The 11,275-nt window shown below is 54.5% G+C and overlaps 1 protein-coding gene across 1 annotated transcript in view; it reads right to left on the reverse strand.

Annotated features, from left to right (window-relative positions):
* Positions 1–7,335, reverse strand: part of G6PC (glucose-6-phosphatase catalytic subunit) — a 7,852-nt gene extending 517 nt beyond the window's left edge. Inside the window, exons 1-5 of the mRNA XM_026654779.2 lie at positions 7,018–7,335; positions 5,947–6,056; positions 2,304–2,409; positions 1,405–1,520; positions 1–44 (exon numbers count right to left, since the gene is read on the reverse strand). The exon at positions 1–44 is cut by the window's left edge and continues 517 nt beyond it. Coding sequence (XP_026510564.1) covers positions 1–44; positions 1,405–1,520; positions 2,304–2,409; positions 5,947–6,056; positions 7,018–7,247 — 606 coding nt within the window. The 5' untranslated portion in view covers positions 7,248–7,335. The remainder of the gene's footprint in view (positions 45–1,404; positions 1,521–2,303; positions 2,410–5,946; positions 6,057–7,017) is intronic.
* Between the last annotated feature and the right edge of the window lie 3,940 nt (positions 7,336–11,275).

Consider the following 11,275-nt stretch of genomic DNA (forward strand, 5'->3'; position numbering starts at 1 on the left):
GTAGATGGAGGGGATGTGCCGGAAAGCTTCAGCCACTGCCATGCCTGCAGGGAACAGAGCGTGAGAGGAGAAACAACCCGTCAGAGTGAGGAAACTGGTGCGTAGAGATGGAGCCGCAGAGGCAGCCACAGGGCTCCCAAGACAATCAGGGGCTGGACAGCTGTGGTGGAGCATCACTCCCGAGAGCGGCTGCCCCAAGGGTCTTCACAGCATCATCACAGAGCTGACTAACGAGTCTCTGCACTGCCACCTCCCTGGGAACGATTCAGGTGGCAGTGCCCACTGTGGGCACAGAGAGGCAATCTTAACCCCCCATCCCTCCCTAGGCTAAGATCCCCTCCTCCTAGTGCCAAGCCCTCTGTGCCCACACCTCCAGACAGTGCTGGCTGGCAGTAAAACCTGCCAGTGATTGGAACTAGCCGGCTAATGTTTTGTCTGGCTCAGCTGGGTTACTGCATTTCAGAGCCTGGGGAATAAGGGCTTTGCAAAGGCATGTGCCTAGGACACGCGGTCTGGGACTACAAATGCAATCATACAATCATAGACTTTAAGGTGAGAAGGGACCATTTTGATTGTCTAGTCTGACCTGCACAACGCAGGCCACTGAATCTCACCCACCCACTCCTGTATCAAACCCCTAACCTATGCCTGAGCTATTGAAGTCCTCAAATCATGGTTTAAAGACTTCAAAGTGCTGAGAATCCTCCAGCAAGTGACCCGTGCCCCACGCTGCAGAGGGGCAGTGCAGCGCAGTGTGGCCTAGCCACAGCTTACACCTCAGGGTCTGTCCTGTGATATTTCACTCGATGCAATGCACTGCCCAGGACACAGGCTATATAACTGGAGAGCGTTCAGAGAAGGGTCACGAGAATGAGGAAAGGCTTAGAAACAGGCCGGACAGAGAGAGACTCAGGGAGCTCGATCTATCTACAGTCGTTTGAAAGAGCAGGTTTAGGGGTGACTTGACCACAGTCTGTAAGTACCTACATGGGGAACAAATACTCAATAATAGGCTCAGTCCAGCAGACAAAGGCCTAACATGATCCAATGGCTGGAAGTTGAAGCGAGACAAATGCAGACTGGAAATAAGGCGTACGTTTCTCATGGTGGCAGTAATTAACCACGGGAACAATTTGCCCAGGGTCGCAGTGGATTCGCCCTCACTGGCAATGTTTAAATCTAGATTGGATGTTTTTCAAGAGACCAGCTCTAGTTCAAAAGGAAGGACTGTGGGGCAGTCCCATGCCCTGTGTTACTCAGGGGATCAGACTCGATGAGCACAACAGTCCCTTCTGGGCGTGGCGTCTATGAACAGCTGGCGGGTGGCCCCTGCGCCCATTGCTCAGAGTGACAGTAACCGTGCGGTTTGGACAGGGAGAGGCGACGGTGCACACGATCACTGACCTGAGATGACCCCTGCGATGACTTGGTGAGGAAAATGGGCAGCAATGAAGACTCGAGACAAACAGACGCAGACCTGGACGGCCCAGAATCCCGCCCACAGCGCTGTCCGCAAGAACCTGCCGCAGAGAGACATTCTGGTTAGACGCAAAGGTCAGCGGAGCGCGGCTCTGCGCTCAGGGGAACAGGGAGGCTGAGAACTCAGACGTCTCTCCCTGCTGGTAGGGGCTGAAGTTCCAGCCGGTGGAGAAGAGGGAGGGTCACGTTATAAAGCCCCGAATGCCAGTCCCAGAATGGAAAGTGGCATTAAACAGCCCCTGTGGGGTGGCTAGAGGTTCAGAACCAGGGATTTGCCTCTGCCATGATCCAGGGAAAGCTTAAACCTCCAGGAGGGGCCCCAAAGCCCTTGGAGCTGGCCTCCCTCTGCTCCCACTGACAGCAACTGCAAAACTCCCATTGACGTCAGTGGGGCAGAGCTCCTCTGATCACCCCACTCCCCTAAACCCGTCGTGGCCTCATCCAAAGTCTCCCATCAACTTCAGTGGGCTTTGGATCAGGTTTTAGTCCAGGCCCTTCACTTCCTTCCCAGCCACTGCACCAGGCGTTCAGTCTAGGGGAGGCATGAGATGCGATTCTCTTTATCTAGGCGTTAGCTGGCTCAGCTGCCAGTGGGATTCGTGCTCATGCAGTTATTCAACCCCTTCTAAAACCCCGTGTCTGTGTGTGCGTTGGGGTGTATGAGCCTGTAGCGCTGCCGGCCTCCTGCAGCAGTGAATTCCACAGCTCCACTGCACGCTGCATGAAGACTCATTTCCTTTGGTTCAAAATGCACCTCCCTCCGGCCTCAGGGCACACCACTGACCCTGCAGACACAGGAGCACAACAGTCTGAACGCTGCTTACTGGTCTTTAATCGTCGGCTGCTTCTTCCCCAGAGCAATGGACAGAATGGCTGTCACCATCACATAGTAAACTCCTGCAGAGCCCATCGCATGGCCGGAGGGACTCCCTGGGGGAGAGAAAACACCCGCGTTACACCTTGCCCTGGCCACTAACAGCAACCTCCTACCGGGTGCCTAGAGCGCTGGGATCACCCAGACTAAAGGCCAAGAGGCTGCATCAGCCCAGCCTGGCACAGCTGCCTGTGCAGGGCGCTAGGGAGTTGACGGGGAGGGGCAGGCCCAGAGGGAATCCCCCATGCGAGGCACTGGAGGGGGGTGTCCTTACCAGAACCAGGGGTGTGTAGGAGGGAAAAGGAAGTCGCTCAGCAAGGGGAGGGACCCCGCAGTGCTAGCACGAGGCCAGGGGAGCTCTACAAGATTCCTCAGGGTCTGTGGCCCAGCCACTCACAGGCCCAGCTCCCCACAGACACCATAATCGTGATCCTGCCAGAGTACTTGGCACATATGCAGAGAGAGCCTCCCTCTACGTATTAACCCGCCCACTGGTCCCCTGCAGAGACCAGCCCAGCACTCCACAGTTGTGGGCCCTGTCTTCATGGCATGCTCAAGCCCGTTTCCCTCCGTCCCCCGCTGCATGTTCACACACCCACACCCCGCTATCCGCACCGCCCGGCGAGGCAGCCACCGCGCTCTGGGCTAGCGGGCAGACCACCCGGTCCCCGTTATCCACCGTTGCCCAAGGCTACGGAAAGAGCATCAGTGGTAGAGGTGGCATTAGGCTGCAAGGATCCTATGCTCAAGACTACCCGGCTTTCTGCTCTAGCCACAGACCGCTCCCTAGGGAGACACAGCTCAGCAGGCAGAGGGAATTGACAGTCACATAGCACTGGAGAGACAAGGCAGGGGAGGCAACGGCTTTTATTGGACCAACTTCTGTTGGGGAGAGAGACAAGCTGTCGAGCTACACAGAGCTCTCCTTCGGGTCTTTGTCTTTAAAAGGGCTCTGCGTAGCTCGAGACCTTGTCTCTCGCCAACGGACATTGGTGCAATAAAAGGTATTACACACACACACACACACACACACACACACACACACCTTTTCTCTCTAATATCCTGGGACAGACACAGCTACAACACTGCGTACACAGCGCTGGAACTGTCCATCCAGTAGAGCAGTAGTGAACGTGTGTGAGCTCCCGCGCGCGTGTGTACGTGTACACACACACACACAACAGCTGGCATGAACAAAGCCCCAATGGTTGCAATATACACAGGATGCCTCTGATCTGGGCCTGAGCCTGCACCACGCTGGCTTCCTACTGAGCTTTGCAACAAGCTTCTAATTCCAGCATAGGTCAAGGGTCCCCCTGCAAACAAAATCGGCACAGGTACTGGGCTAGTCCACGCTTTTTCTGGAAGGAAAGGCTGCCTCTCTCCTGGGCCGGGCAGACAGCCCTTGTCACGCAGGGGAAGGTATTTGTTCTTAATCTCAGTAGCTGTAGGGTCAGCCCAAAGGTTTCTTCTACAGAGCTAAGTTTAGTCTAAGGCAGGTTTTGCATACGCTGGCTTGTTTCACTCCAGCACCAAGGCGAGATTGGCCCACCCCTAACTGCTGACAGGGCAAAAACTGCACTTCCAAAGTCTCCCTTTCCCCAGCGAACAGGAAATGCTTAAGGACAGCGGCTGCGTCCAACGCTCAAGCTGGTGCTAAACCACTTTGCTCAGCAGCAGCCCTGGGCTCTAGGGCCCCATATTTCCTTTCTTTGAAGGGCTGTCCAAGGGCTTGTCTACACTGTGACACTCAGGGAAATTCATCCAGTTTAACTAAACAGGTGAGTTTAAAATGAATTAGTTACACTGCATTAAGCCCCTGTGTGGACACTCTCATTCAGAATGAAAAGTTGCCTGCGTTCAATTTAATTTAATTAATTTTGAAAGTCAATTAAGTTTAAACGCTCATTCAGAATTAGTTTATGTTAATTTACTTCCAAAATTAACTAAATGTAACTGAATTAAGGTGATTTAATTCTGAATGGGAGTCTCCACCCAGGGTTTAATGCAGGTTAACTAATTCAAGTGCTTTGGAGGACAGGATTAGAATGCAAAACGATCTTGAGAAACTGGAGAATTGGTCTGAAGTCAATGAGGTGAAATTCAATAAAGACATGTGTGAAGTTCTGCGTTTGGGAAGGAAAAGACAAATGCAAAATGGGGAATAACCCGCTTGGCAGCAATACTGCGGAAAAAGATCAGGGGGTCAGAGTGAGCAGCAGTGTGATGCTGGTGTGAAAAAGGCACATGTAATTCTTGGATGTATTAACAGGAGTGTTGTATGCACAGGATAACCATGTGTCCTGTTTTGGCTGGGACAGTCCCTTTTTAAAGTCCCATCCTGGCCATCCCGGATTTTTTGGGACTTGATCAATTGGCAAGAGCCAACGGGACAAATGCCCAATTTTGTCAAAAAAGGGAGGTGTGGTGTGGCGGAACATGGGGGGCGGGGGTGAGCGGAGATGCCAGTCCCTTGTGCGGGGGAGAGGCAGGGCTCCAGTGGAGGAGCCGGCACGGTTCCAGCGACCAACAACAGTCTCACGGGGGGCAAGGTGGGAGCAGGGCCACCCAGAGGATTCAGGGGGCCTGGGGCAAAGCAATTTCGGGGACCCCTTCCATTAAAAAAAAGTTGCAATACTATAGAATACTATATTCTCGTGGGGGCCCCTGTGTGGGGCCCGGGGCCTGGGGCAAATTGCCCCACTTGCCCCCCGTCTCTGGGCAGCCCTGGGCGGGAGGCTCGGGCCAGCCCCACGCAGTGTCCCGTTTTCCCTTTGGGAAATATGGTCACCCTACGTATGTAGGACACGGGAGGTAATTGTCCTGCTTTACTTGGCACCAGGAGTTCTCAGCAGAAGCACTGGGTCCAGTTTTGGGCACCACACTTCAAGAAAGATGTGAACGAATTGGAGAGACCCCAGAGCAGAGCAACAAAAATGATCAGAGGTTTAGAAAAAGAACTAGAGAAGTTCCTGGAGGACAGGTCCATGAATGGCTATTAGCCAGGATGGGCAGGGATGGTGTCCCTAGCGTCTGTTTGCCAGAAGCTGGGAATGGATGATAGGGGATGGATCACTTGAGGATTCCCTGTTCTGTTCATTCCCTCTGGGTGCCTGGCATTGGCCACTGTCGGAAGACAGGATACTGGGCTAGGTGGACCTTTGGTCGGACCCAGAGTGGCCGTTCTGATGTTCTAGAAGACCTGATCTATGAGGAAAAGTTGAAAGAATTGGGCATGTTTAGTGTAGAGAAGAGAAGGCTGAGGGGGGACCTGAAAACAGTCTTCACATATGTAAAAGGACGTAGGCAGAGGACAGTAGTTCTCTGTGTCCCTCGCGAGTGACACAAGAAGTAGGTGGCTTAGTTTGCAGCAAGGGAGATTTGGGGTGGACATTAGAAAAATATGTCTAACCAGGATAGTTAAGCAGTGGAGCAAATTAGGACATCTCCTGCCCTTCTTGCCAGCGGGTCCCTCCACGCTGATAAATGCCCACCCCCATGCCCTGCTGCTGCAGTGGAAGATGCCTCCCCTCCTTGTGTATAATGTGAAGCATGATTCTGCCAAATTACTCCTCTCTCTAGATGTGTCTCACCTGGGCCGGTCTCACAGGTGAGGGGGAACTGCTGGATCACAGGGGTGGAGGCGTTGCCATAGTAATCGGTCTCCCGGACCCACCAGTAGGGTCGCTGCCCAAAGAGGATCCTGAAATACAAGAATAAAAGTGGCTCTAGTTGCCTTGGGCCCACGAGCAGGAAAGCAAGGACACAGCTCGTCAGCTCTGGCCCAGGGGCTGCAAGAATCGGGGATCCTCAGTTCCAGGCCAGTTGTCTGTAGGCACGACTTCAGTCTGAGCTTGGGGACACAGCTGGCTTCCGCTCTGTGCATACAGGCACCGACACATGCTGCATGCTCATCCAGGAGCCAACTCCCCCCTTTCCTTGCTGGTGCAGCAGGGCACAGGAGACGTTCAATCTGCTTCTCCCTGGGCGTGAACCAGAGATACAACATGTGCCCTCACGCTGGCTGACCCATCACCCCCCAGCCAGCCCACCACATGCCCTCCTTGTCTCCAGAGGCAACTCCACCACCACACCCAATCTCGCCCTTTCCCCGATGGGTCAGAGCCCCATGGTTACAGCAAGTCTGGAGAAGAGCAATCGCCGTCAGTGCAGCACCTAGGACCGGATGGATGACACCCAGAGCTGGGGCCAGCTCCCATGCTCACTCACACCCCGGGCTCATGCCCCAGGCATTCTCCCTGCCGCTTTCTGTCATAAGCTATACAAAGATTCACGTGGCTTTAAAGGGGGTTAAGATTTTAGATGGGACTCTGCACCCATCGACCTCAAAGGACTTTTTGTATTACAGAAGGGGAAACTGAGGCTACCTTGCCCATATCACACTGTAGGTCAGCAGCATCTCCGTGTCCCAGGTAAGCCCCGTAGCCCCTGCACCACACAGCCTCTCACAGGAAAATAAAAGCAGTTAAACTTAAGCCCCTAAATCTGTGTGCTGCCGAGCTGAAGGAACTTGTCTTTGGAAAGCTCCAACTTGGAGCCACCCTGAACCCGCTTGGTAGGTGCCCAGTTCACAGCCAAACAACCCTCGGCAAGCAGGGCGTGTGCAGGGCGAGCAGCAGGAACAGGACCAGCACAGGACTCACCACTTAAAGACCAGGTTGAGCCAGTCCCCGATCACGGCCACCCAGATCAGCTTGACGCCCACGGCCTCGCAGAGGTGGAACCAGATGGGGAAGAGGATGAAGAAGGTGTTTCTGAGGTCAGCAGCGAAGGAGATGAAGAGGAACCAGTCCTGGGAGCCCTGGTAATGCTCCTGCAGGTAGCGAGTCGCCTGGATCCCCATGTCATGCAGGACGTTCATGCCGGCCTCCATTCTCCTTTTCTATCAACACTTCAGTATCAGCTGAGAGTGCTGAGTGAGTTCGGTCTCTGATGAGACTGCACTGCTCACTGACTGGCTTTATACTCTGCCAGGCTCCTGTTTGCAGCCTGTAAGTTGCTGGCTCCCACACTGATCTTTGGACCCAAAACACTTTTGTCAAAACCCCCATTGATCAAAGGTGCATCACCGGGGGGTTGATCCAAACATGTTTAGAGCGATTTACGTAAAAGAGAAAAAGAGGCTGACAAAACAGCCTGCTGTTTGCCATCCACTGACCTGAGGGCACCGTTAACCCTTTGCAGCACCAGGCTACTGGCTACGGTACAAAAATAGCCTAGGAAAAACCACTCGGGTTTGTTTTAAACTGAACCCAGCCTGTGCTGTGCATCATTCCTGCTGCCTCCTGACTGTCGCTTACAAACCACAATAATACCGTTCGTTTTTTAAATTGAGTGTCAAGAACACTATTTGAACAGAGCCCGAAGGACTGATAGTCACGTGGCTGGCACGAAGCACAGCGCGCTCAGAGATCAAGTGGGGTCACTTTGGCATGTTACTGGAGTGTAGCGGGGTCAAGCAGGCCCTTTGTTGGGCTCCGCACTTTGGAGAGAGGTGTCACCGTAGCGTGGGCTTGATTCTCAGCCGGCATTTGTGGGAGCAGGATGAAAGCCGAGAGCTGGGTAAGGATAGATGGGCACCTTTATGGCATTTGCACTACCCTGTAATTTAACTGGGAACTGGGCCAGACTCTGCTTACTGGGCCAGTATCCCCCTAAACTCCAGAAGGACCTGCCAATGGCTCTAGACAGTCAGGCTTCCCCAGTGATTGGCCTGTGGTCGTGCTTTTCTAGAGACACTTTGCTGGGCTTTGTGTGGCCTCAAAGGAACTTCGGCGTCCAGGTACCCTAGACCCCAGACACTCTTGGCTCAGTAAGTCCCTCGCTTCCCGCTTGCCCAGCGCACAACGGAGGAGGAGGAGGACACAGGGCTGCACTCCCACAGGAAGGTGCGCCCTGCGTAGGGCCCGATCCTGCTCCCACTGCAGGCAGTGGTAAAACTCGCATGTGCCGCAGTGGAGTCACCCTTGCTGACACCAGCTCTGAATCTGGCCTCACTCTCTAGCTTGCTACATTCAGAGCTGAACTTCCCAGGGTACAAGAGACGCCCAGAGAAACAACCAATTCGATTCTACTCCTAATCACAAATCCCATGCCGCCAGCTCTGCATCTGCCCTGGGCCCTGGCATCCTGCAAAAGCCCCCGGTCTGCCCCACTTGATGCAGCGACAAAGAATATGAGACATGCAGCCCTTGAAATGGGTCTCAGGCAAAGGTGGAACCTGTTTATACTAGAAAATAAAACCCTGAAGGATCAGTGGGATCTGAAGCAAAGGGAATATACTCAATTCTTGACACCTTTGTCCCTAAGGTTGGCCTCTCCTCCCCTGCAGCCATGCTGCCCCCGCACTGTCGAGGAAGGGCAGCCCTGCCCGACAGCATTATCAGCACCTTTCCTGATAAGCATGAATTATGGATTTGGTATCTGCCTGGCGTGCCAGCCACTTGGAACCACAATCTATTAGCATGCGGAGGACTCAACCGCGTGGATTCGCTGTCACGTAATTAACAAGAAGAGCCTGCTTTTCTATCTGGTGACGAGGGTCTCTTCTGACTCTCAGGAGCAGAAATCAGAACCTGTGCCAACTCCGGGGCAGCTTGTGCGCTCGCTGAGATTCCCGGCTTTTAACGGCAGCGTGGGACAGGGAGGGGTGGACGAGGCTGCACACAGATGATTGTGCGTGGCTCACACAGGCCGTGGGGCAGGATCCTCTCTTTAGCGGGAAGGCAGGGGGGTGGCTGGGCCCCTGGTTCTGGGACAGCAGCCATTACGGAGGGGCAGAGGCACAGGCAGGAGCCGAGCGATGTAGAGCCTTGAAGCCAAGGGCCCGACCTGATGCACAGAGCAATGGGGAGCTGATGGCCCTTCGAAAGGGGGGTGCTGGGTCAGAGCCAGGAGGGAGGGAAACCATTTCAACAGCAGCATTTCAGCGGGGGGGCATGAAGAACAGCGCGACGGGGGCTGAGCACTCAAGGCAGGAGATGATTAGGGAGCTGAGCTGTAGTGTGTGTGTGTCCCCAGAGCCCAGGTGCTACTGCAGCACAGAGAGCAATGGGGCTATAGTTAGGGCGGGTCTGGCCCCAGGAAGGGAGGGAGAGATGGCCCCTGGGCTCTGGGTTTCAGGCTGAAGAGGTTCTGGGAAGTAGGGCAGTGGCTCAGTGTTAACCATCCTGGGGTGACTGGCGCCACGGGGACAGTGAGAGCTGCAGGGCTGCAGCCAGGGGACAGGCCCCGGGGGGAAGCAGCTGTCACAGGCATCAGCCCCACTGCACAAGACGCAGCGTTGCCCAACATCTCTGCTCTGTGCCTGTAACGCAGAGCTCGCACGGATGCCTCCCGTCCACCTGCCCGCAGGTTCCAGCCGGCTATCGCCGCTGTTGAAACTGTGTGGGGAGATGCTAACCAAACAGCCGTGACGTTAGCTAACCAAACAGCAGGCAGGCAAACTCCTCTGCACCAAAACACGCTGGCGTACGCAAGTAGGGGAAACAGCATGAGGGTTTCATGTTTGCCAGCCAGTGAAACGCAGCCCTTATCTCCGCTCAGTGAGAAAGTTCAGGTCAAGAGCCTTGAACCACGCAGCTGTGAGCAGCTTGTCCCAGGCTGGGGTCACATCCCCAAGAGCTGGGCCCTGCTGATAAACAATGGACACTGTGGCTGGACACCCTCTAAACCTCTGAATTCACCATCAGCTAAACCCCACCCACCCTGCTCCCAGCGGCTGGCTGCTTGTGTGAGCTGTGGTACCGGCTCTTGCAATAGTTGGGGCTTTTCTTAAAGCCCCAGCTCCTGGAGTCAGAGGATCATGAGAGAATCTCAGCTTTTGTTAAAATATAATGCAAGGTTCTAGGCCTCCTGGTTACAGAGAAAAGCCGGGAAACGTGATCCCCAAAGGCAAAGTGTCAAAAGGAGTTATTTAAAAAAAAAAAATCTCATAATTTGTAAGCCAGGCTCATGATTTGGGGTCCTGGCTCAGGATATTTTAACAGTGGGGGCTGGCGAATTCTGTGGCTCACAAGGGAATAATGCAAGCAGGGGCCCCGTTCGCATTTCCCCTCCCCCAGACTTTGATTTGCCCCCCTGACTTTCCATAGGTCGACTTGCTCCACTTTTGCCCTCCTCCCAACGTTGCAGGAGATACCTACGTGGTTCTAGATGCTAACAACTTGGCTTTCTCCCCACATCTTTTCTGCAGTGGTGCCGAGAACAGAAGGATTCCCACAGCAGCTTCTCCTCAGCTACCAGGTGCTGGGGGCAGGCCCCCATGGACATAGAGGAGATTTGCAGAGCACTTTGAAGGGGTGTTTGGAAAAATAAATCATCCCGCGGTATTTGTCAGGGGAACAGGCCCCAGAGCTCAGCGCAGGGCAGCCATGAGGAGCCATAACTGAACCCCTGCTCCACGAACGCAGCCCAGCCCAGCCCAGCCCAGCGCTGAGCATGGATCCAGCGCAGCAGCCGCAGGGCCTCTCCAAGCCGCATCAGGGTCTGAATAAGCCTGTGCCTGGCCCTAGAAACCCGGACTGCCAAGGTGATGGAAAGCCACCCACAATCCCAGGCCCTCCGCACAGACCAGCCAGACCCGAGATTAGCGCCAGTGTTTGGAAAGCTTGTACTGTGACGGTCCTAGGGGCCGAGGCCTCTTGTTCTCCAGTAAATGCCACTTTCCAAACCCCTCCTCATGTTAACTACGGAATGCAGAGAACACACGTGTTCCCTCCCCGTGCTCACCACGGAATGCAGAGAACATGCATCTGTCCTGTGTCCCTCCCCGTGCTCACCACGGAATGCAGAGAACACACGTGTGTCCTGTGTCCCTCCTCATGCTCACCATGGAATGCAGAGAACATGCATCTGTCCCGTGTCCCTCCTCGTGCTCACCATGGAATGCAGAGAACACAC

Source organism: Terrapene carolina, unplaced genomic scaffold (assembly GCF_002925995.2).
Source record: "Terrapene carolina triunguis isolate 2854851 unplaced genomic scaffold, T_m_triunguis-2.0 Scaffold193, whole genome shotgun sequence".
NCBI classification, from domain to species: domain Eukaryota; kingdom Metazoa; phylum Chordata; order Testudines; family Emydidae; genus Terrapene; species Terrapene triunguis.